This window comes from Patiria miniata, unplaced genomic scaffold (genome assembly GCF_015706575.1).
Source record: "Patiria miniata isolate m_02_andy unplaced genomic scaffold, ASM1570657v1 HiC_scaffold_7, whole genome shotgun sequence".
Lineage (NCBI taxonomy): Eukaryota > Metazoa > Echinodermata > Asteroidea > Valvatida > Asterinidae > Patiria > Patiria miniata.
In genome coordinates, this window is record NW_024037074.1 from 40,118,355 (window position 1) to 40,146,025 (window position 27,671).

The 27,671-nt window shown below is 40.6% G+C and overlaps 1 protein-coding gene across 2 annotated transcripts in view; it reads right to left on the reverse strand.

The window, feature by feature from the left end:
- Positions 1-11,941: 11,941 nt before the first annotated feature.
- LOC119745656 (WD repeat-containing protein 27-like) overlaps positions 11,942-27,671 on the reverse strand; it is a 53,418-nt gene continuing 37,688 nt past the window's right edge. For both annotated transcript variants that reach the window (XM_038222177.1, XM_038222178.1), the window contains exons 20-23: positions 27,381-27,502; positions 25,675-25,772; positions 23,176-23,278; positions 11,942-12,160 (exon numbers count right to left, since the gene is read on the reverse strand). In XM_038222177.1, the coding sequence (XP_038078105.1) occupies positions 11,957-12,160; positions 23,176-23,278; positions 25,675-25,772; positions 27,381-27,502 (527 nt within the window). In that variant the 3' untranslated portion in view covers positions 11,942-11,956. The remainder of the gene's footprint in view (positions 12,161-23,175; positions 23,279-25,674; positions 25,773-27,380; positions 27,503-27,671) is intronic.

The window sequence follows — 27,671 nt, forward strand, 5'->3', positions numbered from 1 at the left end:
TGGCATAAAAATAATGGCGGTACGTGCTTCCGCGCCGACGCAAGAGCCTTGCCAAAAAAAGATGCGGGTATTTTGGGACGCGCTGTAGACTAAATCTGGCCCTTGTGTTCACAAGATGCAGTAAAAGACTTCCAGTAGATAGCCAGTCTAAATCTACAGAATAAATTTTTTTGAGCGCCCTTGGACAGACTCAAATAAGATTGCCTCATCTTGTTATAAAAGAAAATGTAAAGCATTCCTCGAAATGCATTACTGAAATTACTGACAGTACTGTACAAGTGTTGGGGGGGGGGGGGGGGAGTAAGTAGAGTGTCATAAATCACATCAGCAGTTAACCTCTGGCCCAAAGGATTACCATGGCCAGAAACTCCTCCCAGCTGTTGAGTGTTTTGAAAGCGTAATGACACTCTATGCAGTGCTAAACTGCGTGACAGAGTGCCTTGACTATGGTGCTTACTTCCACTACTTCACTGTGAACACACAGACAGAAAGGTGCTGCTGAATTACAGACAATTTTTGCTTTGGGAACATTTTCTAGGTAATTCTTGCAAATATTGATACCGTGGGAAGCAGTGGCGTAAATCTGTGAGGGGAGTGGGGAGTGGGGGATGATGGGGGATGGGGGATAACCGAAATCCAAAAATGCCCAGCCATGGAAATTTGAATCGAAGGTGGGGGAGGGGGTGGCATAGGGGTGGGGAGGGGGTGGCATAGGGGTGGGGAGGGGGGTAGGGGTGGAGAAGGGGCTTGCTGGACACCACAATACACTAGGGTTAAAGATATTCATTTGGAATTTCAAAGATATTTAGTTTGGGTTCCCGAGGCAACAAGTGGAGTAACAAATTTGTAAGTGCCTATCCGCTCTGTTCACAAGTACCCCCTCACCGGCAAAGAGAGTACAGTTGGGGTGACCGACCGACGCCATCTTGCCTGACTGCAATTCATTTGCCGCGAAGCGCGGCCACTGCGTGTACATAGTACAAATCCCCTGGTGTACGTGCGTCACACACAAGGAACAGTGCGCGTCAACCAGCGAAATGTCCCGCCCATGGGACGTCGTTGCTACGTAAAAGGGCGCCCTCTTTCGCGGAGCCCATAACATTTACCATGACACAAGTTGATCACAGTCCAACTTATCTAGCGGTACATGATGACAATCAACATACCAACCCTGTTTGGCCACGTAATCTGAACCACTTTCTAATTTATAGCTCCATGGTTGCACTGAGTCTGAACTCAGGATTCATCACACTCAAGTCAATCACTGTTCAATCACAATTAGTCACCCAGTCACAAGTCTCAAGAGACGCTATTCAAATGAACTGTGACAAACACATTCCTTTGTTATTGTTCACTGATGGGTAACTTTGCCGGTGACTGAACTGTGAACTCCGGGTTTTTTTAATTTTTTTGTTTTTGAGTGTGTTTTTTCACCTGAACTAATTTAATCAATAATATTAATAATTTGGGGGCTAATCATCCTTACTCGCAGCTGAGAAGCTGAATTGCGAAGGATGCGGCTACAACGTGGTCAAGCTAAAGGCATGTATTTAAAGGCGCCTTTGGCAGCCGCCATACGACCCATGTCTGACCACGAAGCACAGCCAGAGATCGAAAGTGTTTAATTGTTGCAAAAGAAGGAAAACTGGACAGCCCGGAGAAAAACCCTTGTGGCACAGGAGAGAATCAACGCACAACTCTACTCCCTTATGGTCCGAGCTGGGAATGGAACCCGGGCCACAGTGGTGAGAGGCAAGCGCTTTACGCACTAGCCACCCATGCCACCCTAATCAGAGCTGATTGCTGCGCTAACACAGGAGTTTTCAAACCATCAAATAATAATAATAATAATAATAATCGGCATTTAAGAACGCTCTTATTAGTAAACGAAATCACAGCACTTACAGTATTATCATTACCCCTGATCATTGAGAGATTGACAGCATGTCCAAATGAGAGATTGACAGCATGTTCAAACACAGAAGCCGCATTATTACGCAAAGAACCGGAGTTACACCCACTTGCAATTGTTCCCATACTTTGCATGAAGAAAGAAATAACTTTTAAAGAAAATAATTTCTCGGGGGGGGGGGGGGGGTCTTTCTATACAGGTGAAGTATTCAGAGCTTGACCAACGGAGTCAGGAAGGGCAATCACCTCATACAACTCAATGAACTGAAAGTGTATCTCTGAATTCCATTGACAGGAAAAACTGACTTCGGTGACTGTTCCCATAGCAAGGTACACAAAAGTACAGGCGAGTTCGGAATGGGCACCTGTGTTGTCATGGGGCTCCTGTGTCCTGTCAACGAGTAATAATCCCCGGCCATTAATTTATGACTTGTGATACAAGCAGGGATTTAGGAAGGTATTTCTAGCCTCGGGCTGCATCTTTGTCCTTCTGGGGTGAAAAATTGATTGGAAACTTGTGGCTGATTATTGAAAAATAACTCTGGGAGGGTATTACAAGTTGGGTGGCCATATTAATCACCTTGTTTTGGAGGGTGATGAGTGTCAAGTCCCGGAAGGGGAATTAGATCTGGGGGCCAATGGAAAAGACAATAAGCTGAGGCTTTGTGTCAAATGGAATAGAGTAGAGATGTGGCAACAATCGGAAGCTTTGCTGTCACAATGAGACACCTGGTGTGAGTTTCAGTTTCAATAGTTCAGTAATTTTATGTCCCCAAAGTGGGAAATATAACATTGGGGAGAGGTGAACACATTTGACTGTAGGTCGGGCTGTTCAAGAATCCTTTGTGCTAATTTCTGTTAATTTGAATACATTTTGGAAATATTGCCCACTCAAACTCACTGCAAAACATTCACATTTCTTACTGACCCGCTTAAAGGGAATGTACAACATTTGCTTTTGCTGCAATTTTCAGAAATAATTGGATTTGGAGGATTAGTATGTTATAGCAAATATTGTTAAAATGACTTGTTTCACGATTTGGGCTTGTAGATGCTGGAAAAACCAAGAAAACCAATCATGTTCTTGTAGTCTAGTTCCCTGACCCCACTTAAGATGAAACAGAGCAATTTATAGACTTTTGGGAATTGTAAGGTCAGAGAATCAGTCTATCAGGCTTGTACCCCTTCACAGGTGTGTAATCAATTGCAAAGAAAACACGGAATATCTAATTATGAAAAATTAGGAGCACTTTTCGAAAAAAGCCAGTATTCTCCAACGCTGGTCGGCCGACCAGCATTGGAAAAATCCCTTTTTTTCTTGAAAATGACAGCACACCAGGAGCCACGATTTTACAGAATGCTTTAGACTGTCATTCCCTAACAATCCAGTAAGGTATTTCGTGATAATTTGATCATTTCGTTTTGTGATGTTTGCAAATGTTGTATCTTCCCTTTAAAAATAACTAGCTTTGACATTTCAAAGCCGCTTTCCAGACATGCTGATGTGGGGAATAATGAATTTATATGGGACAATAGGACTCTAGTAAGACCTCATCCATATCATGGCAAAGATATAAATGTTTTGGAAAAAGTCCAACGCAGAGCAGCACATTTCACAACAAACAACTACTCCCGTGAAGCTCCAATGTAGCGTCACTGAAATACTGGAAACTCTAAACTGGGTCAGCCTCCAAGACCGCAGAAAAGCCCAGAAAGGCAGAAGACTGCCTTGCCTTTACAAAATCTACGACGACGAACTGGACAACCCCAAGACCTACATCACCCTGAAGACGGACAGGAAAAGAAGAGGACATGAGCAACAGTTTCAACTCTCCACCACCAATTTCACAAACTCAGTTTTTCCACGGACTATCAAAAGACAGGAATAAACTCCCTCAATACCCACCAAGAAATCCTTCAAACAGAGCGTTCCCCTATTTCTTTAAACTGTCTTGTGGCCACCCGCCTCCTTAAGTTAAAACTTCCCTGTGGAGTCCTATGGAGGAGAACCTCTGTCCAAGTGTTCTCAACAGAGGGCAGCAGACTGTGTAAATGGACACACAGTGTCCCTGGCATGGCAGAGATCTTGTGCCACAGTAAAGCCCTGAATCATAGTGGCGTCACACTTTCTGAAGTTTCTTTGCATGTGTGCTTTCTTATGAGATCTTGGTGGCTTTCCCACATACATGTATGTGAACAAAGCGTGACGTCATTAAGATACAGGTTTATTGAGGGGAAAACTTCTACTGTATGGTATGCTTTACAGTGTTTTCTCTAACAGCTGTATCAGTCAGTGGCAATATTTTTATACTTTTGCAATGATGAATTTTTCTATAAAGGGGTTCTAAAGACAAGGCGAGTTTTGTGTTTAAAAAAAGAGGAAGAGAAATGACTGCCCGGGACAACTTTTGGCTTTGGACCCCAAAATCTTCCTCTACCATAAAAAAAAGATAGCTTCTTCACAGATTTGCGAAAAAGCATTTGTTCACTAATTTGCAGATGGGTATAACTTGCAGTTTCATACCCTGGATATAGTATATGGGTGTCTTTTGGATAAACTTGTTTACTTCTCCTGTTTTAATTTTTTGAGTATATTTCACAATCTTTTTATTTCTCTTTGCAGAAGGTCATGACAACATTCTTTGGGCAAGCCATATTTTGCTTTTGGAAAATTTTGCCTTTTTTCCCCTCTAAAGTCCGGGCTAAGATCATGTTCCACAAGGTATAAATTTGTTTGGTTTTGTTACCTGGGTAACTTGTGAAGATGTGCTGTTTATGCTCTTTTTAACTTTCCCACGGAAAACATATTTTATTATTGAATAATGAGGTCATTCACTTTTGAACTGGACATTGAAACCCCCCCCTCCCACACACATTTAGTAATGGAATAATGACTTTACAAATTTCAAACTTTTTGTGGCCCGAACACAATTCAGTTCTCGCAAGGTATAGACTAGTTCCCGCCTCCTATTCCAATTGATAATGTATGAACTGGAAACCAGTCTGTGTAGATCTGCTTGTGAGCAAGAGCAACACAAATAAAAGTCTTTTTTTCTTGAGAAGATTATTTATAAAACACTCATTGGAAGGTCCAACTTTGTTGGGGGAAAATATCAAATTAGTTGAAAAGCATGGGAAAAAATACATCTCTTAATTACGGTAACCCTCCAATGCAAACATACATTCTGTGCCAAGTTGACCTTTCAGTCAAAATCAAACAAGTGACTGTTTTCAACAGTTAAACATTCCCAGCCTACATAAAGCAGGATTGACTGGCAGTGACTGTTTATATAACTTGATACAACTACATTGTATGCTTTGACTCGGGGTGATTGATAAACCAGCTGTGACCACAACTTGCCTTCTTTGTCTGTTGACTGAGTTTGACTGGTCACAGTGCTTGCTTGAAATATAGGATCTGACTGCTGGTGACTAACCTGTGTTAAAAGTATAGATGGGGAAGTGGATGGAAATTTTGACTGTCGGTGATGGCTTCAAATGGCAGGAGGTTTAATAAAAAGGGAATTGTGAGTACATTTCTAACCTTTCCAACTCCCCCAAATCCACTGGGGAACCGACGCAATTTGTGGTACGCTGATAGATAAATGACACACGGAGCACATTGCCTGTGTGGAGAATGACTCTGTGATAGCAGATAAGCCGCTGACAGACACTGTCCAGATGAAGTGTGGACAGCAGGTTAGCAACTCAGTTAGCGACTTTGCCACGCTCCAGTGGCTCTTTACTTTCAGGATGATGACTGCATATCAGATATACTGCAGTCCCTTGACTTGACTCGACTTGACTTGGTTATCTCTGCGTCACAGATTCCATGTTTCACAGTTTTCTTATCTCATCAGAGAAATCAGAAATCGGTTTCCCGCTCTGTAATCTGCTTGGCCAATTTGGCCACTCCGACTTAATTTTAAAGGAGCCCTCAAAAGGAGGGAAACGTCAGAATTAGGATTGCATGGTGGACCGTCTGGTCTGGTAACGGAATGGTTACAAAAAGTGCAACAGTGCCTGCCCTGGAGCAGGGACCTGCACTAAAACACCAAGCTCCTCCTAACACTTCAAGGGAATGTACATGCATCATTGCCTTTTGCTGTAATTTTCAGAAATGAACTATTTGAGGGATTAGCGTAAAAGATCAAATATTGTCACACTGACATGTTCGAAGTTTTGTGTTCGAAAATGCTGAAAAAAAACCAAGAAAAAACTAAAATGTTCAAGTAGTCTGGTTCCCTGACTACGCTAAGGATGAAATGGATTAATTTATGGATGCCGGAAAATTGTAAGGTAAGGGTACCAGTCTAGCTGGCCTGCACCCGTTCATGAATATGTAACCAATAGCTAAGAAAAATTGGACTGAAAAAAGTGGTAAATGTGTAGCAGTAGTTGAAAAATAGATTGGTTCTTCCAACGGTGGTCAGCCGACCACCGTTGGAAATGTATACAAAAATACCATACTTTTGAAAATGACTTCACACCAGGCGCCATAATTTTACAAGATGCTTTAGACTGTCATTTACCAACATCCTAATAAGGTATTTTGTAAAAACTTGGCAGTTTTATTTTTCGATGTTTGCAAATGATGTATATTCCCTTTAAAGAAATACATGTATATCAAAATGTGCTCATACATTTCACAGCCACCCACTTAAAAATGTAATTCAAATGCTTCATACTTGAAGTTGAATTTTAATTTGATGTTCTGCTTAATGCACCTGTCACACTGTAAGACGGACCCATGAACCCCCCCCCCCCCCCCCACCAATTTTCCCCCCCACTTTTCCAGCCAATATGCAGTAGGTCTACTATTCCAATATAACCATAATAAAAAGGGAGGATTGTTTATGAGATGGAGTGGACATAATAAGTCACAGTGACTAATATACGTTGGAAATTAAAAAAACAAACAAACAAATACACGATATAAATCTGTAACTTGCTATTGCTGTGTCAAATCAGGATACAGTACCGTACTAACAGAGATACAAAGCATTTTTTTTTGTTCTCGTAACTGGATTCATTGCTAATGAACGTAAAAAACATGCCTACGGGTACCTTATTTTACCGGAAGAGCATTCAAAGTACATGTACGTCAAAATCAATGGCAGTAGGTTTTTTTCTGAGCAGATATCTTGTTTTAGATCAACCTCTAGGCTAAGGTTAAAAAAAAGAAGTCAAAAATGGTTGTTACACAACGTTCACCCCAGATGAACTCAACTTTCAGGGAAACACCATGGTGCGCCTTTCGTGATAAACCTCCCACGAGATGTAGTTTGATAGGCCAGATGGGACCCACGGATGTGACTCAAAGTACCAGGTCCGCGCACAAACACACCTTTCCGGAGCTAAGGTGGTCTACCCCCTCCCCCCCACACCTGACAGTTTGTCCAATGTGGTCATGTAAAAAGGTACCAGATGTGCTTGAATACTAGGAGTGGGGACTGGCATACAACAATCTTATCTTGATGGTCTTTATTTTCTATTTCAAATCCGGTTTCGGTTTCAAATCTACGGTAGTTAAGTCATGTATGTCTTATTTGATTACCTCGTTTTCAATAGATCTACAAGTTTTACGTCAGATTGAACGTCCGATCTCATTTTTGGAACTTTCGAACCAAAAGGTGCCCTCTACATAGAAAGATAACTGCCAACAAGTTCAGGACGTAGTATCGTACACTGTACTTGGATTTAACTCTTAATCAAAATAAATTTTTGTTTGAAGATATCCACTGTTCTTATCGGCAAAAGTACAAAAAATTGGGGTCGAAGACCAAAACGTTCTCCCCCCCCCCCCCCCAACTCATCAAAAACAAGTTTTTTAATTAGGTGATAGGCATACGTTGTTACATTCCATTTCTACCAGTATATTCTTACCCATATTGACAACCCCCCCACCAACACCTATGTCAAGGTAACAACAAGCATATAAGTAAATCTTGTTTTAATAGTATTTTACAATTCATAACTGCTAGAGGGGTCCACCACAATTCAAAGAGGATGAACTAAACAGAATGCCGCCGTCAAAAATCACAAGAAGAGCTTGTCGCTTGACTTGAAAATGGATGCCTTTCCACAGAGTTGTGACTGACATGTGATTGACATGTGATTGACATGTGAGTGACATGAGACTGACATGTGAGTGACATGAGACTGACATGTGACTGACATGTGACTGACATGTGACTGACATGTGATTGACATGTAATTGACTTGTAAGTGACACCTCTCGCACCAGAAGCAAGAGACTTTCTTTGACAGGATGAGAGAGGGCGCTCTTCTAACACAATGTACAACCACACCCACCTTCCGTACAACAACGATGGCTTCAATGTTATAGACAGGGTTCCTGCTCTTACTGTCAACATACATGTACATAAGTAAGTAAGACATGAACAACATCCAAGGAAAAATAGCTTTGATCGCCACAGAATTAAGAAATGCGTCAGGTTGCCGCCATGTCATACACACTCATTATTGAGGACATACAGGATCTCTGCCAAGTTGTACAGTTGGAAAGATCTGAGATTGAATTGTGCCCGAGGCTATCAGATCTTGGTGATTACGAAATGCGGCCTGCGCTTGGCAAAGAGCCCAGCGCTTAATCCAAAACCTCATTCCTCTTGCTTCCTGCTGGCCTTTTTAAGCAGAGAGCTCGTAGTCACAACAGGACATCTAGTCAAATTTGGTTCCCCATTCGTTCTCTCCCTTCTCCCCTCAACTCCTATAGTCAAGGCAATTCCTGTAATGACTCTTGATGGTTTCGGGGGGAAATCTTGATCTACGCTTCCGTCCGCTGTGGAAGCAAATCATTCCCCAAGCACCTGTGCTCTCGACACCTGATGCTGTTCATTTGGTTCGCTTGTCAAATTTATGGCTGGCCAATCGGGATGCGACGGAGATGTTTTGCAAACTTCATAACTACCAAGTTGTACATGTTCGACAGACATGCACAGTCCACTGCGAGTCACTGCCACTAAAGTTGAATGCGCGAGGTTCATTTGCTACTTTCAATTTATTACAATCTACCAACCATCTGATCAGAGAACAGATCAACTAGCAAGAGATTTTCTTATCAAAAGTGTTTGGACAGTTTTTAAACTGAGGCATGACACCCAACATTCAAGCAAGAGCACTCACAGCCTGCTCTACATAACAATTGCAAGTTTCTTCAACCAAACACCTAAGATACACATTGATTAGGAGGCCGACACGTGCTGATACATATTTTTGCAAACTTCAGCTCATTTCACAAGTAAACCAGAAGACTTTTATCCCTGCTTCGGACTAGTGTTCCAAGGTTGTACCAAATAAAATTAAACAGAATGGTTCCTAACAAAACAAGACTTCAGTTGAGTACATGAACAGTTGGATGTTGTCAAACAGTTAGGAGTGACAGCTTCAAGAGATTGACATCAAAAGATTGGTCTGCATCTTGACTTTGGGCATGATCCCTGGCTGCATGGCATATATGGGTTTATGACTTCTGACTAGCACCCCTTGAACAAAGATATTGACGAATTGGGGAACCGCCAACATAGGGCTGGATAGCTCAGTTGGTAGAGCACCGGAACGGTAATCCGGAGGTCGCAGGTTCAAGCCCCACTCCAGTCAATTTCTTTGTTCAATTTTTCAAAAATTGTTACAATTCACCTAGTCAGTTTCCCTTTGTGGTTCATTTGAAAATTTGAAATTTAAAGTCGTATCCTCTCTGAGTGATCCCCGTTTGCTATTTGCTATTTAAAAAAGATTGACTTTTCAAATTGATAATGTCTTGCCCAGTGTTGTAGTCGAGTCCATCACGAGTCCATCACAAGCCCATCACAAGTCCATCACAGGTCCATCACAAGTCCATCACAAGTCCATCACAAGTCCATCACAAGTCCATCACAAGTCCATCACAAGCCCATCACAAGCCCATCACAAGCCCATCACAAGCCCATCACAAGTCCATCACAAGTTCATCACAAGTCCATCACAAGTCCATCACAAGTCCATCACAAGTCCATCATAAGCCCATCACAAGTCCATCACAAGTCCATCACAAGTCCATCACAAGTCTATCCCAAGTCCATCACAAGTCCCTCTCAAGTCCAGTCATAAGCAACATGGGATGAACTGTAACAATGGAGTGTCTTTGTCAAAGCTGATGAATTGGGACTGGATGACTTGAGATGGACTTGTGAGGACTGGTCTTGTCTGAGACCAAAGCCTATATCAGTAAACCTGAGTTGGTCCAAAAAAGTTTGGATTGGCACGACTCTTGAATACCAGTCTGTACAGTTGTAACAATGCAACCAAAGGGACATACATGTAGTGGGGACGTCGAACTGACAAAGCTTTGTTATTATTCGAATGTGGATAATGTGATGTGATTTGATAACAGGATCCTAAAATAAAAGAAGTGATGAAATGTTTTTTCAGTAAAACAAGATTATGCCTCAAAGAGGCAGCTTCTGGACTTCATGGTCACCGTCCTGTCCTATTAGTCACCTGTCCTGCATTATGCTTACTTGAAGTGACACAAAAACATAAAACCATTCCAAATACTTTTTAATAAAAGTTACTGTTATTCACACACACACACAAAAGTGAAAACCCTGAAGTTTTAATTGTGAATGCCTTTGGCAATGACGTCGACTTTTTCCCAAGATGCACTGCATGTAAAGCAGGAATTGTGCCACCACAGCCGCTTTTTGGAACATTGAATCGCCATCATCAAAATCATGGTCCCGTTCGAAAACCATATTGATGGTCAATTAACTAATGTAAGCGTATGGACTCCGTGCCCAAGGTTTCAGACCAGTAAATAAACTGCCATAGACCTCAATGATAAATACCGCCACTTCTCAAGATCAAGAAAAATACTCACAACTCTCCCAGGTGTTTGGGATACCCATCAATTTAAAGCTTATTTCATCATCTTTCATTTTCTGTTCAATTGTTGGGGGGTAATCCAATGACTTTTGGGAGAAAATTCCATCCAAAGACAATAACCCTAAAAGTAGTCCTGAAGCCCATTGCCATTTTGAAAAATGATGCCTACGCTCCATTGCAAAACAGAGCAACATTAGGGCCCAATTTCATCTGAATCCTACAGAAATACAATAACGCAGTCCTGATCACCCCTTCCACCCTTCATTTTTAAAAACCCTGAACTTCATGGCCCACAAAATGTTCCAACAGCAAAACAATTGAGGGCACACAATTGGCCCGTGTAGACAATTTTGAGCCTATGGCCTGCACCTCCAAGTACCCCCCTCAGTGGTTACAAAGGGAGAGTTGGGGAAGACCACTGGGAGTGACATTTGAACACATTTCTGTCAACGCCTGATGCTTAAGCAAAGATGATATAGGTCTGTGCACATTCTGATTAAAATAATGCTGTGTGAAATAACAATAATTGAAAATAATACAATTCATAATTACAGGGAATGGTACCTTAGGGGACATTCCCATAGGGTTGCACACACAATTTTTCCAACTTTAATGGTCACTAACCCCAATTTCCCTTATCCTACCCCCACGAATTCTGGTATATTTACATTTTGGACCAGGAGCAATTGATCTAGCCTATTAGCGACAGCAAAATTTTGCCTATAACTAAGAGTTGCGACATTGAAATGTCTCCTTAATGTCCGGTGTCTCCCTAAGGTATAACTAAAGCCCGGTTCATACTCGGCACGAATGCGAATGCGAAGCGAATTTGACGTCAAGAAACGTTCGCTGCGAAATTCGCCAGAGTTGAAATGTGTTCAACTTTTACGAATTCGCAGCGCGAATACTTGCCATGACGTCACCAATTCGCGTTCGCTTTCGCACCGAGTATGAACTGGGCTTTATGAAGAAACATTTCTCCTCAAGGGTACATTAACAGCAGTTACAGCGTGCATTTTTGCAAGTAACAATGCGTGGCTAAGGACCGCGCCAGGTGAAAAAGTTTCAGATTATGTTGAGAGAACAGAGCAGTTTTCAATCTACCCTTAAAGTTGTCAAGAGAGGGCTCTGAATGCCAAGAAAATGTGCCATGTCCTGTTCATACATGGACTTCATAAGCTTCACATGTGATTTTTGGGGAGAGCTGCAATTTTTGGCTTTCCGTCCAAATCTGTGTGCAGGTTCTACAAGGCGGCTTACTTACCTCTGGATACAAGGGGTGATAGGCGACGTCAGAGACAACGTCAGTGTGACCTGAGAGTTTGTGGATATAGGTCCCCGTCCTGATATCAAATACGTAGGCCTGAAACAGGGAGGATAAGAATCAATCAAGTTTTGAAAACAGGTTCATGAATACTCTCTGAAACCAAATTGAAGTCCAAATCATACACTACATGTACGTACCGGTACGTTTTTAAAAACACAGGGGATTTTTGTGGGGTTTTTTTGGCTGCAAAGCCATGACATTTGATTTAAATTTGTATATTTTGGGGACTATGTACTGACTTTTCTTATTTTTTTCTTACTGACCAAAATACTGATAGTGCTGTTTAACATAACAGACGATATCAGCAAAATGTCTTTAAACCATCATTGAGGGGGTTCTAGTGTAATGAGTCCATTATGACATGTGCTTCATGGACATAAATGGGGGGGGGGGGGAGGGGGTGGAAGGATAAATTGGCCCCACTTTTTGAGGGGGGGGAGATGGGCCATTGGATCATCCCCCCCCCCCCCCCGCCCCGGATTTTTGTGGAGAGAAACAAAGAAATGCTTATTTTAGGATTTTTAGTCATCCCCCATTCCCCCACTCGCTGACACGGATTTATGCCATTGGTCTGCTTGCATATGTACTGTATCATGCAGCTCATTAAGTGATGAGTTTAAACATTGAAACATCAAACAAGTCAACAAAAAACTTAAAAATGGAACATAGTCACAGGTCCAACTAGAAGATTTGCCTGTCTCCATTTTATACAATCTCCTTCACAACAATCCAAATAGTTGGCCTTCAGTTCTCCATATCAATGACAAACCAACTGACTGCTACAAATTAACCTCTTAATTGCCATCTGCAGATGCAGAAAACATGATACTCCTGGAATTCTCTCCACGCCCTGCGAGTCTCAAGACACTCAAGCAGCTCTCACAAATTGAGGTCTGGCTTTTTTGCCTGATCCCATTTAAAATCAGATTTCAAATCTGATCCCATTTTTCTTTCGTGTCAGAAAAACGCCCCCAGGTGGTCATTCCTATAAATGTTTGCGACACACGAGGGACCATCAATATGGCTGGCAATAATTCGTAACATACTGGTCAGCCCATTTATTTGAGGGGCAACATTGCCTGCTTGATTGAGAAGTCGTGAGGAATGCTGCCCACCTGTTATCAAGCTGTTTACAGATAGGCAAATCATGGCCAAATCCTTTGTTCCTATTCAGTAAAATTATTCTGACTGTTTCAACTGTTGTAATTCACGGTAATTCCTTAATTTTAAGTTAAGGGATCACTGAGCGCTCTTAAGTTTCGAGGAAATGTCCCTGAGAATGTATTATCGCAAAACAAAAAGATGAAAAACGAGGCAACAAAATACAATTAACCACATTCCGTTTCACTGCCACATCACTTAAAAGAAAGGTCTTGTTGTCCCCTTTGATTTGGTACCACCTAGTGCTTGTAATTCTGAAGATTTCATAAATTTTCCACTTTCCAGTTGTGTCAATTTTTTGCTTGGAGTTTCCCCAATGCTTTCTGGAGTGAGACATGCTTAAAGGGAAGATACAATATTTGCAAACATCAAAAAACAAAATGATCGAAGTATCACGAAATACCTTACTGGATTGTTAGGGAATAACAGTCTAAAGCATGCTGTAAAGTTGTGGCTCCTGGTGTGCTGACAATTTCAAGAAAAACCAGTTTTCTCCAAGGCTGGTCGCCCTTTCAAAAGGTGCTGCTAATTTTTCATATTTAGTTTGTCTGCATTTTCTTGCAATTGATTACACACCTGTGAAGAGGTACAAACTTGCTAGACTGATTCTCTAATCTTACAATTCCCCAAAGTCTATAAATTGACTACAAGAATATGATTGGTTTTCTATAACATACTAATCCTCCAAATCCATTTATTTCTGAAAATTGCAGCAAAAGCAAATGTTGTACATTCCCTTTAACACCAGCCTGTGCAGGTAAGTGACAGCAAGGCAAGGTGTGCACACATGAGAAGCAGGTCGCAACAATGACCCCTACTTCTTGCGGCTACTGCCTCCAGGTGTTGTGATGCATGGCTGGAGTCAGCAAGCTTCCTCTCTGAATTAGCCAATGTTCCCTCCCCCCCCCCTCGGGCCTTGCCTCATGCAAACCGAGGAGTCACCAGGGAAAAACAAACTTGTGATTGATTCTGACGACAGTCACCTACTCACACCAAAAACCACAATTTCGATCGGGATACTATTTCTACAACCAGTTATCTTTTCCTATGCAGGGCGAGTCACAAAAAAAAGGAAACCCAAATGTCAGGACCATTTTTGTCATGAAGTTCTGCATGTAGCACTTTCAAAATCTAGGATATTAAAGCCCAATTAATAAAGCTTTCTTATAGTACAAGAATCATTCAAATCACTCACGTACTTTTCAAGTTGCGGAATTTTGAACACAAACACCGTTTCAAAGTTCTGTCCACGGATCACAAAAAAGGTAAGTGTTCTTTCAGCAAAACGAAAACAATTTACATGACATCCCTATTTTAGCAAATTGTATATCAGGTAAGTGTTTCTGTATATTCTTCCCAGGTTGTCAAGAATCACCCTCCTTCATATATATATTCTTGGTAATTTCAGAACCAGTAAAGTTAAAGGTGTATCTAGGATCGTTTGCATTTATCCCAAAAGTAACCTACCAAATTATTATCACAAAGCTTTAATACTTGGATTAAAGATCACAGGTACCAAACACCCCATAAAATTATTCCGTCTATTTTGCTGTCATAGAACAAATCAAGAAATGTAGGTGATTTCCAAAGTAAAAAATGACTGATTTTTGGAAACAACGCGTGCTAATCGCGCTTCGTGACCAAAAGGTTGTGCATGGTTTTTCACTGTTTTCTCAAAAAAGTGTGTAGTATCCATCGAGCTAAACTTCAACAGGTAAGGTTCTGAACATTCATCTCTGGACTTTGAGTTGTGTTATTATTGGAAACGAACAAAAGCATGAAAAGCAAATGAACCTACGCCTTTAAGAAAAGGGCAGCCTGAACAAAACTTCAAGACTTGACTATTATTTCTTTTCTTGAGTTCTCAGGAGATTGGCTTGAGTCACGCATGGGGGAAAGGAAGACTCCAGGACGCAACAATACTTCCTTTTTCATGAGTTGACTTCATTAAGATTGTCTAAAATACCCAACAGCGACACAAGGGCCGCTCCGGCGGAAAAGCTCGACCAATCAGCTCTGTCCCCTTTTTCGCAAGATGCGTGAATCATTTTGTTAATTTTTCTTTTCTTATACTAACATTAGTATGGAGAGTCATTTCCACATGGTGTGACGAAGACATGACTGTTTGGTTTGGAGGCGGAAATGGATGTGGGGGATTTTTTTTTTTTTGCGAGGAAATGGATTGAGAACTTGTGATGCTCCTGTTCCTCCAGCCTGCGGCAGATCCTAAGATTAGTGCCTATTCACAAACCTTGTACCACCTCATATCCCACAGTTTCGTTCAAGTCCTCATAAGTCATCCCAATTCAATCACCAGTCAGTCTAAAGTCGATCAATCACAAGCCAATCATCCAGTCAAGTCAAATGAACTTTGACAGCACACTCCTTTGTTATTCTAATTCACGCCCTGTTACTTGAGTTGGCAGTATAGATGGCACTTTAGGAAGAAAAAAAAAATGTTTGGGAAGAAAAGTCAACTCCAAACCATCAGCTTAGATGGCATCATTACAAGCAAGTAAGTCGGCAAGAAACCTTCGTGTAATCATGGACGACAATCTCACAATGACAAATCACATCAATGATATCTGCCTTGCGTCTTCTTTCGGTCTTTGTAAGACAGGAAAGATAAGACGCTTCCTGGATCAACAGACAACAGAAAAATTGATTCACGCCTTTGTATCGAGCCATATTGAATTGTAATAGCCTCCTGTGCGGATTGCCAGAATCATAACTAAACTTAACTCCGACGGAAACAGAACTCTGCAGCCAGGCTCATAACCAGAACGTGAAAGTACAAACCTACAGACCACTATCATGTTGCAGCCATTTGATTTTATTCCCATTCAAATCAATGTAACCAAAGCGAGGCTGGAGGGAAAATAGTCTGGTTCCTTTTTGCACAAAAAAAATCATCATTCAGTACTGTTACTGGATACAGGAAACATGGCTAAAATGGTGGAAGCATGATATAGGTCTATTGCCACAGTCTTACATCAATTACATTGGTTGCCGGTGAAATCCCGAATCATTTTCAAACTTTCAGTTCTCACCCATAAAGGCATCCATGGACTGGCCTCGAATTATCACCAGGTATTAATCACTGAATACCGTCCGTCAAGGAATCCTTGGGGAAGGGACGACATCATCGTACACAAACTAGCACCACACTTACAATATACTGGCATATTTTTTTTCCATTTTAACGGTAGATAAAATATAGGTCAGTAATTTTAAAAAATGTTTAAAAAATGCTGAAATATTTTTCAGGCTCATAAAAATGGGTAAAAATGTTCTACGTGATATCACCTCTTCAGGAAACTACAGAAAGTAAAAAAGTGCATGTGGAAGCTAATTATCTCTAATGCAATCTTGTGCCTAAAAAATTATATCACTCGTCAAGCCTATATTTTAGAGTCCTTTTAGGCAGTTTCAACAGTTAATTTATACATTAGCTACATTTCTCTCCTTTTTTCCCCACTTTTCCCCTTTAAGTTTTTGGGTGTGCCACTGACATTCACTCTGTTTTGATCCTATCAGCAGAAACACGTGATTTCAATGTAAACCCATTTTGAAAATGAAGACAATTGACAGTCATTTCCCTCTTCGCCCTCAAACTCAGGAAACCCACTTCGCGAGACATGAACCAAAAGAAAAAAACAAAAAGAGAATCATTTGAAAAACCTTTCAAGTAATAAACAAAAACATATGAGAAGGAACGGGCTTTGCAAATGCAGCAGTCCCAGGGGACGTCGGTAGAAAGATCTCATGACATCCGTGAAAGCTGCAATCCAGATTATCAAGCAAACTGATAAATTACAACCATCTGTGAACAACCGGGCGGAACAATTGAAATAAACAGCCGCAGGACTTGGAGTTCTGTTCTCAATTAAGGGAAAGTAGGACTGGGAATAGGTACATTTTGCAACCGACACCTCTGACTGTACAACTCTCTCAATGAATGGTCGAACACCTAACGTCTTGATGACGTCTGGAATCTATTCCCCCAAACCTCCCCCTCTTGGGAGTTGTGAGATGTCCCGTGATGAGTGCTATCTTGTGTGAAATTCATCCCTCCGAACAGCTTCAGGGTCACACACAATTGACACATCACGGATATCATTGATTTGGGTGTTGTCAGATTTCTTTTTGAAGTTAGAGCCAAAAGCAACGTCAGCAGAAGATCTCTGATCTCCCGGTTGCCAAGTAATGGAGACATTTGTTTTTTGTTATTCCAGACTGAACTTCCCTCCCCCGTTTTTACCGCAAGAATCATATGTGACCTGCCATAGCATAATTAGGAATAACCCCCAACTTTGACTTTTCCGGTTATGTACATCATGTTAAAGAGCAAATCCTATGCTTTCCAATGATACCAAATTTATTTCTGTGGCTTAATTTATTCCAAAGTTATGACGCAGGAACTTCAACAGTGTCCTGCCAAGTTTTGCTACCCTCATTTCAAGAAAAATGGCTTTGAAAAAAAAAAGACATGCATTGCGCCACCAACGGCAGTGAAAAACGTTCTTCAGTTTGTCCACTTTTGCAGGTATTTTTCCCCAACAAAAATGCATAGTGTAAATCTTGGCTACTTTGGCGACTCAAAAATACCAATCAATCAATATCAATTTTGACATGATTTTTCTAGTATATCCGACTTCAGGCGTTGGTAGCTCGAAACAAGATTTTGGGGGACATTCCTCATTTTGCCTCAGTAGGTCACATATGCATGTACAGTGAGTACGGACCTTCTCTGAGTTATGGTAACATCGAACTATGGGAAGAACCATACCATATAATCTCGTATTATTTCTTTTCTAGTGAAGATGGGCAGAGCATTTCCTAATTGGAACCACACCAAGTGGTACAACCTTTTTGTATTGCCATTTTGTCATTATATATGTATGCATACATGAGTTCCATGCACATGACTGCGAACACTGTCCCGTTCGCTGTCACGGGTCGTCTTGGGGATTAAATTTGAACCTTTTATAACATCGGGACAAAAACCTGAGCAGGTCACTAATTCTAAAGTTATGGAGGAGTATGGGCTACATGCACAACCAACCACTCAAGAAGATATTCCAACATTCTGGCAATTTTTGATGCTGAAATAGCTGCAACATTGAGGTTTCTACCTGAAATGATATTACACTTTTGCTCATGAATATGTAAATTTACATTAGCATAAAAAAAAACAGAGGCACCAAAATATCCTGGAAAATGGCAAAACGAAAATTGAAAATAAGGTTAAATGGGACACAAAGGTGCATTTTTCAAGGATTGAATTTTAAAAACTTCATTGCATGGGCCCTTTGACACAAAAAAATTGAATGCAATACAAGTGTCAATAATTGTTCTTTCACTGCACAATTTGTTATTTACCTATTGAAACTACACCCGTCTCAAATATGAAAAGAGTTTTAATTATTCTCAGCCTGTTTTGGGGAGCATTCCAGCACCATATCTCGGAAAATGTGTTAAATGGTTCACTAGCCACGGATGCTGACTTGTTAAAAACAAAATTCAAAAGTTTGCCGCAAATGTGTTACATGGAAAATCTAATAATACTGGCAGACTCTCGGTCCCCGAAACAGACAGCGCCACAACTGCCATGCATCCTCCTGAGAGTTCCCCTCACAGGTGAACGGAATTACGGGATGATCGCGGCAAAAAGGAAACAAAAAGTCAAAGGGGATACAGTATAGCCACAACACTAGCGGTATGGTCTCTGTGCACAAGTACGCCCCCTCAAAGTCAAAGGGACAGTTGAAGGAGCCAACCGGGAGGGACATATGATTTATGAATGCATTGCGCCTGATGCTCATGTGAAGACACTAAGGGATTGCTCACATTCAGAATATAATTACCAGCGCAAACTTTGCGTGCAAACCAGTACGCACATGCAGTGTGTCCCTCACACTGGGGATCTTGAAAGTGGTCACAGAGCGCCCTCTATGTTGATGCACGGAGTCTATAACAATTATGATACCACTTTTTTTATGACAAGATATACGTATTGATATTGATATAAACTGATACCACGATACATTCTTAAAGGTGGAGTAGATCATTTGCAGCTATCCAAAAAGTAACTGATGAAATTATTGTTGAAAATCTTACATGGTTTAAAGGGAATGTACAACATTTGCTTTTGCTGCAAGTTTCAGAAATAAATGGATTTGGAGGATTAGTATGTTATAGCAAATATTGTTAAAATGACTTGTTTCACGATTTGGGCTTGTAGATGCTGGAAAAACCAAGAAAACCAATCATGTTCTTGTAGTCTGGTTCCCTGACCCCACTTAAGATGAAACAGTGCAATGTATAACCTTTGCGGAATTGTAAGGTCAGAGAATCAGTCTAGCAGGCTTGTACCCCTTCACAGGTGTGTAATCAATTGCAAAGAAAACGCGGAATAACTAATTATGAAAAATTAGAAGCACTTTTTGAAAAAAGCCAGTTTTCTCCAAAAAATCCCATTTTTCTTGAAAATGACAGCACACTAGGAGCCACGATTTTACAGAATGTTTTAGACTGTCATTCCCTAACAATCCAGTAAGGTATTTCGTGATAATTCGATCATTTCGTTTTGTGATGTTTGCAAATGTTGTATCTTCCCTTTAATTAATTAAAGATGGTAATGGTACTAAACTCCCTGTGAAGTTATTCTTTCTGGCATGCTGACATTCGGAAGAAAACAATAAAAGAAGGTCAATTCCAAAGATGAGTGAAGTGACGCTTTTTGGAAATTTCCGTTAGTAGTTGGTTTTGTAATTGGGGGAATCCGTGAATAGGTGCGCACAAGCGTTGACACGATGTCACACACACGCGTGCGCAGTTGCTATTATCCATCGGTTTGGTGCGTGACATCGCGTAGCTGCAATTGGCTGAATGAGAATGTTTTCTGGATGCTGATTTCGGGCGCAATTCAAACTATGACTCGGCAATTTTTGAATTGAAATCGAGATCCTAGAATGTTGTTTTCTCAGAATATACAGCATTCACTGAGCTAAAACATCATCAGGTTTAGTTGTTAAACACCCATCTTTAGATTTTGAGCACTTTGGTTGCTTCAAACAAAACAAATGCACAAAAGATCTATTCTACCTTTAAGCATCAATTAAACTCAATAAATGAGATGAACAACGAAGATTTTTTTGTATTTATTGTGACCATTTGCGATATGGTGCGATATTTACAACAGACAGGTACATTTTCGTGCCATTTTATTTTGAAAATGGATAATAAAAGAATTGATTGATTGATTGAAACAACCAACCAAGTGCTGTGATGTAAGTGTTCTGTACACAAAGAACCACTCAATAGGTTTTTTTTTTTTAATGTAAAACCTGGCTACCAAGGTAGAGCTAGCGTGAGCAGAACCAGTGAGGTGGCTGGCCCGTAAACAGATCACTATCTCGCCGATTGCAGGATGTTCATCTGTTGCGTTTCGTTCCACAAATTACTGAAAACCTTCAATGAGAGCAAGCGCATCTATCAGTAGGTCAAAAGGTGGTCTGATTGTAATCTCCATGTGGCAGAATGTGGCATGCGTGACTATTTTTGAAAACTCAACGACAAAAGGTCATGTGCACGAGTATGTGAACTATAAATTTACCAAGGTTCTGTCCTTGACCTGGTTTTACAAGGTATCACTATGAGTTCATCATTATATTATAGGGGCTTAGTGATAAAAACGACCAATCTACAAGTGCAGGGTTTGAATCCTGTGGTATCCTGGTGAAAGAAGAGGCATGACTCACCTAAAATCACACTTACCAACTTTGATTAAACGACTTTAATTAGGGGCAAGGGCGGATCCAAAACAAAATTTTTGGGGGGCCAAAAAAAGTTTTCGTCCCCCCAAAAAGTGGGTCAACAAAATTACGGCGTGGGGTTCGGGGCCCGCTTAAGGGCCCCGAAAATTTTTTGGATTCTAGATGCTCTGTGGTGCGATCTGAGGCAATTTCTGACCACTTTTTGAGGAAAAGATGGTGGTGTACTCATTGCCTGCCTTTATTGCGATGTCACATAAAAAAATTTTTTTAAAAATTGGTTTCGCTTTTTGGGGGGCCATGGCCCCCTTTGGCCCCCCTGGATCCGCCCTTGATTAGGGGTGTGCATTTAAGGGAAGTACAGGAACCAGGTACCCAATTGAACAAAACACAGGTACCCAGGTACCCGTTAAAGAAACCCAACCCCAAAATTCAAATCCCGGAAGTTGCTGTTCAGATTGTTCATAAAGGTCCACACGATAACACTACCATATAGGTGTTTCAATACAGCAAGATACAAGTGTGTACAGTGAACTTTATAGCTTTACGGTGTAAACTGCTACTGGACATACAAGCTCCATAACATTTATGACCAACTAGTCCAAACCACGTCCACAACGCCCTCTATGACGACCAAGAAAGGGTATAAAAGGCAGTTAAGCATCGGACATGGTTGTAAGTCTGACGAAGTTCCTTGCTTAGGAGTGAAACGTAACTAAAATATACGTGAATGACATCTACATGTTTTGGGATGGAAAAAAAAAAAATCTCCTAATTCATGCAACTTTTGCGAGCATCATAAATATGAAATATGTTTTGTTTTCCCATGAAGCCTGGTTTTCATTTTGAAAATTCCCCACAAATAACATTCAAAAGATTTCTCATTGTCTGAGAACTTTCTATTAAAGTAATTTGTAAATTTGGTTACGTTAGGCCTACCCAATCCCATAATCTGGAACCAGTTCCTGATGTCAGCAGTCGGGTACTCGATTCCGATGCATAGCCAATGAGGTAGCAGGACCAGGAATTTGACATTGGTAAGATGCACATTTTAATAATACGACAATAACAAAATTTCAAGGAAACTACACATGTTGTGCAGTATTCATTACTCAATATGGGAACCACTTGTTGAAAATATTTTTATTTTCTTTTAAGATTTACCACAATGTCCTCATTATTTCCTGACACCCGAGGGCACTGTTACTCGAAGTGCATTTCAGAGATGTTCTCTACAAATTATAAAACTTAAATTAAAGTTGGGTCAAATCCAAGTAAAGGTCAAAAGCAATGGAGGAGAAAAAAAATGACAACAGGACCTCTCTGTCCCACTTGTGGGGACTTTACAATACAGAAGACGGATAGTGCCACTCAATGAGCGTGAATATATTTTTTTGTACGTGTGAAAATATATTTTTGTACAGCGGCCGCCACATATAAGTGGTGGCCGCTGTACAAAAAAATATTTTCACACGTACAAAAAAATATATTTACACTCATTGAGTGGCACTATCCATCTTCCGTATTACAATGACCCTGCCTACCTAAATTCAATCACAAATTAGGTGCATGATTTGCAAACTTCCATTGTTGACTGGTAGTCTATGTAATAGACCCTGGCAAAGCCGACCAAGGCCTAAAATATGTAAACAGATTCGGCGATTAATTATGAAACTAGACTGCGTATGACCTCGAGAACCTGACCAATCAGCAGGCGCCTTCTATACGCACGTAATTCGAGCTCCCCGCGTGCGTAAACATGAAGCCCACGATGAGTAGCATTTTTGTACAGGTTGTTGTATAACAAAAACCCTGCATCGAAATCGACCAATCACAATTTTAGTCCTGATTTCGGAATGAAATGACGTCACGCATGCTTAGATATATCAGACGTTATACAGGAGACTTTGCTCTGTGGATAACGGGTGATACTCAGACTAGTTGACTGGATGGCAGACAAGAAATTTCGGATGGGTTAAACAAAATCACAAATGGATGGAGGCAAAACTGTAATGAGATTTAAACCAATGTTCAAAGTTGAAAGGTGAAGAAATGGATTGGTCGGCTGTATTACAGACCATTGACCCCAACTACATGCCCATGAGCCATACTTACAGATTTATCCTCGGATCCAGTGGCTATGTACTTGGCACAAGGACTGATCGCAACACCGCAGCGATGCGCTCGATTCATGTGACCTTCGAACCTCTTGACACATCTACAATAAAACACAATATTATAAAATACTGAAATAAGGTCAAAGAAATCGACTGGAGCAGGGTTTGAACCCGCGACCTCCGGAATACAAATTGAGCTATCTAACCTTATTTCGGTCATTCTGTATCAATTCAACGCAATTTTTCACCCGACCCTCACGGATTGAAACGATATTTGGTGAGATGATTTGCCTGTATGAGAAACTTACAGGCAGAATTATTGTTGTAAATTTGGCTAGTTAGTTTTGGGGGCACGGGTGAACAAACTTTTGACTGATTACCATGACTCCGAATTTTAAATACTTATATCTCCAAAAGTATAGCACCTACAAAGCCAAGTTTTACATCATTTTAAAGCTCTTTGGATGGCCTTCATTTCATAAAATAAAATCAACATTGTAGCATGAAGCGCTGAGAAAATGCGTAATGAAATGAACTTTGACCTTGACTTACGAGATTACGTACACTTCAAATTTCGTAATTTTTGTTCAAATGTCAGTTTATGATGTAAGCAACAATCTTGGCAAATTTTGTAATGGGCACTCTTAGCTTCAATCTGTAAGGGTCCAATAAAAAAATCGTGGTGAATTGACACAAGGACAAATGAAACGATTCTAGCAGAGATTCTACCCAAAGAACGACTCATAGTGTCTGTCCGCTTGAGGAAGCCCTGCTTCTTTGGACATCTGGACAGGGGAAGTGCTGGGGAGTTAGGAGCAACAATCCAAGAAGGCAAAGTGGAGGGGAAAAGATCTAGAGGCCGACCCAAAGCAACCTGAGAAGACAACATCAAAGACTGGACCGGACTCAGCATCCAGACAACTGTGTGACGTGCCAAAGATCGCCAATCCTGGAGACGTACAGCAAATTTGGCTGCCACCGGCCACCCACCCTCTGTCAGAGAACGGCACCGGATAGGGGGTCTTCAAATTTGTTACAGCATGTACATTGCTAGCATAGTAGCTTTGGGCTGAATCCTTAACCATATGGCACATAATAATTCATGGCTTCTGTCTTAATCCCAATGATCAAAGACATGACAAAATTTGGACTGGTTAACTCAGTTGGTAGAGCACTGATACAGTATTCTAGAGGTTAGAGGTTCACATACAGCCCTACCCAATTTCGTTGTAAAATCTGATATTGATTTTTAAAAAATCTAGTGAGTTTCCCTTTGTGTTTTTTTTAAATAAAACATATTAACACTGTGGGAAATAAACCCTGAAATTTGGAATTAAAGGTACATGTACACTTGTACATGTAGGTTCATTAGCTTTTTGTACATTTTTTCCATTTAATGCGCCAAATTTGCCCAAAACAAACCTCAAGTAGGGTTGATTAACAACTAACCCGTTGAACTTTCACCTCAGTAGAAAATATACATTTTGAGAAAACAGAAACAAATGAATATGCAACTTTTTAGGTCTTGTAACTAGGTTCCGTTACAAACTCACCTAAGGCAGGCCACCCCATTTTGAAACCACATTCAATGTTAAGTTTTCTTCCAAACAATACAATTTCAGGCAGAGCAAGGTTTCAATCCTTAAAGATATAGTCCATCATTTGTAATTTGTGCATTTTGTTCGTTTGAAGCAACAAAAGTGTTCAAAATCTAATGAAGGATACTGAACAACTAACCTGATGAAGTTTCAGCTAAGCTTCAGCTGTATATTCCGAGAAAAACAGCATTCTAGGATCTCAATTTCAAATCAAAAGTTACTGAATCATGTTTTGAATTGTTTTGAATTGCAGCTATACGCGACGTCGCGCACTGATCCGACGAATTATAGCAACCACGCACGCGTGTGCGTCGTGCCAATGCTTGCGCGCGCTTCGCCGAATAACAGAACGAACTTCTAATTTAAATTTTCCTTCGGTGCGTCTTAAGACGCACCGTTGGAAAGGCCTTCTTTCATTGATAACTTCAAAATGACAGCTTGCCAGAAAGAATAATTTCACAGGGAGTTTAGTTCCCTTACTATCTTTCAACCAAGTTTGTTTTTCAACAATAATTACGCCAGTTACTTTTCGGATGGCTGCAAATGATGGACTATAGCTTTAAAACAGGTAGGTAATTTTCCGGGTAAATGCAAATCATTCCACAGTGTCATGAAAAACCTTTTAACGGTTGGATGTTGCTGTACTTGCAAAAAAAAATGCCCAAAATAATGTTTAAAAAGGACTCCGTGTAAGGCTCAAAAAGTACAACTGCTTAGTCATGAAGAAATCTGGACCCTTATCACTCGGCGAGTGTGATGTGTCCCATGAAACATAACCATGTGAACGTAAGTGAAAATGATTTGTACAGAGGATGTTACTTAGGATGGAGGGGTGAGCTCAGCGACCCTGCGCCCTGCATGAGGGGGCGGGTGTGGGGTAACATCTTGGGTGAGCATACCTGTTGGTGCGTAGATCCCACAGCTTAATGCTATCAGTCACGGCAGCTGTCAGGAAAAGGTCATAGGCCGAGGGAGGGTGGCTAACATAGGCTGAACCCTTTGGACAGAGAAAAAAATGGGGGGGGGGTGGAAAACATAAAAATTCAAGAACATTGTAAATCAAAATCACACTGGTGCTAGGGATTTGGAGAACGATTTTTAGCGACCACTTCCGCCAGACGCAGCCTGAAGAATTGTCTACTACGGTGGTACGTGGCTAGCATTTATAAAGTGACACGCCATCTCTACCTTTGCATTGGTTGCGTTTGTTTTAAGAAATAAAATCACTCAAAATCAAAAGAGGGTGCACAACAACTTATATGATGTAAGTGTAAGCTTTTACAGAAAACTAAAAACATATGCACAACTTTTTGGTCTCGAGGCTAGATTCTGTTGTGAGCGTTTCTGTTTAAAACGTTGTAATGACAGTCACTATATCAAAACAACTCCCTTTCATTTCATTAGTGTATTTGACGTCAAAGTGGATGGGTAATCTGCGCAGTATTTAACAAATATTTTTATTCAACTTATAAAGCCTGTTTTAATGATTTTCTTCCAAGCAATACCATTTCAGGGTGGAAAACTTTCCCAGGGTATCTGGTACTAAACCTGATTGTATGTTTCAGGCTTAGAGCTTTCAAGCAAGATTTATGTACAGTGAACATTTACGTTGTCTGTATAAGACATTTCAACCTGAAAATGAGTCATATTATTTTTCCTTATGTAGGAAATGCACTGGCCATACAGAACTGTAACTGCTGTCATTGCTTTGGCACATAAAGACATTAGGTTTTAAAAAGTTCATCTTGAGGAACATAGGCATTATGTGGGTAAACAAATATTGACATTTCCTGATGATTTCCATTGTGCAGGAATTTTTTTTTTTAAGCGTATAAGATCATTTGCATTTATCCCAAAAGTAACCCAGCAAATAATTAGCAAAAACCTTATTTGAATTGAAGATCATACTGGTACTAAACACCCCATGAAATTATTCCGCCTGGTTTGCTGTCATTTAAAGAAATCAAGAAATGTACGTGATTTCCAACAATCAGTCAACTGACTGGGCCCAATTTCATAGCACTGCTTAACAGTAAGCAGAAAAGTTGTGCTTACTATAGCAGAAAATCGTGCTGCTGCTTAAGCACTATTTCATGTGCTTACAGTTGCGCGCGCATGGAGATTTCTATTGTTACGTGACTGATTTAAGCAAAGTTTTCTTCTGAGGTTAAGCCTGCTTTTGCTGTGCTTACTGCTTAACGGTCCCTATGAAATAGATGGAGGCTTGGTAAGCACAAAGTCGGCTGTTAAGCAGCGCTATGAAATTGGGCCCTAATCGTTGGAAGTAAAGAGTTCTATTGACGAAATCATATTTCGTTATCACTGTTGTGCGTGGGTTTTCACTGTTTTCTTGAAAAGTGTAATATCCACTGAGCTGAAACTTCAACAGGTTAGGTTTTGAACATTCTTTGGATGTTGAGAAGTGTTATTATTGGAAACGAACAAAAATGCATGAAATGCAAATGATCCTATATGCCTTTTTAGGGTCTGTACAAGCTCAAAACAAGATCCGACGACTTCAGACTCACTTTGTTCCATTGGGTCACAAATCATTGAGTTTATTCATAATCGAGAAAAATGTGGGAAAAGTAACAGGTTGTATTACCTCATTTTGGCAAATACAGTGAGCGGGCCTGGAGTGGGCAGTGGGAACGGTCCGGATGCTTCTACCAACGTTCATGTCGAAAAATTCCAAGGACTTGTCTGATCCTGCACACATGACAATATCTGTAGTTGTGATGGTCAAGGCTATAACTTGGTATCTGTGGCAAAGGTGGCCAAATTAGCACAGTGTCTGAATTATGATTTTCCAGGATTTAATCTTTTTTCCAATCTGTGTAACTGGAATATATTTTGGTTGAGAAGACAATGGTTCTTCAAAGACCCCTGTGATACA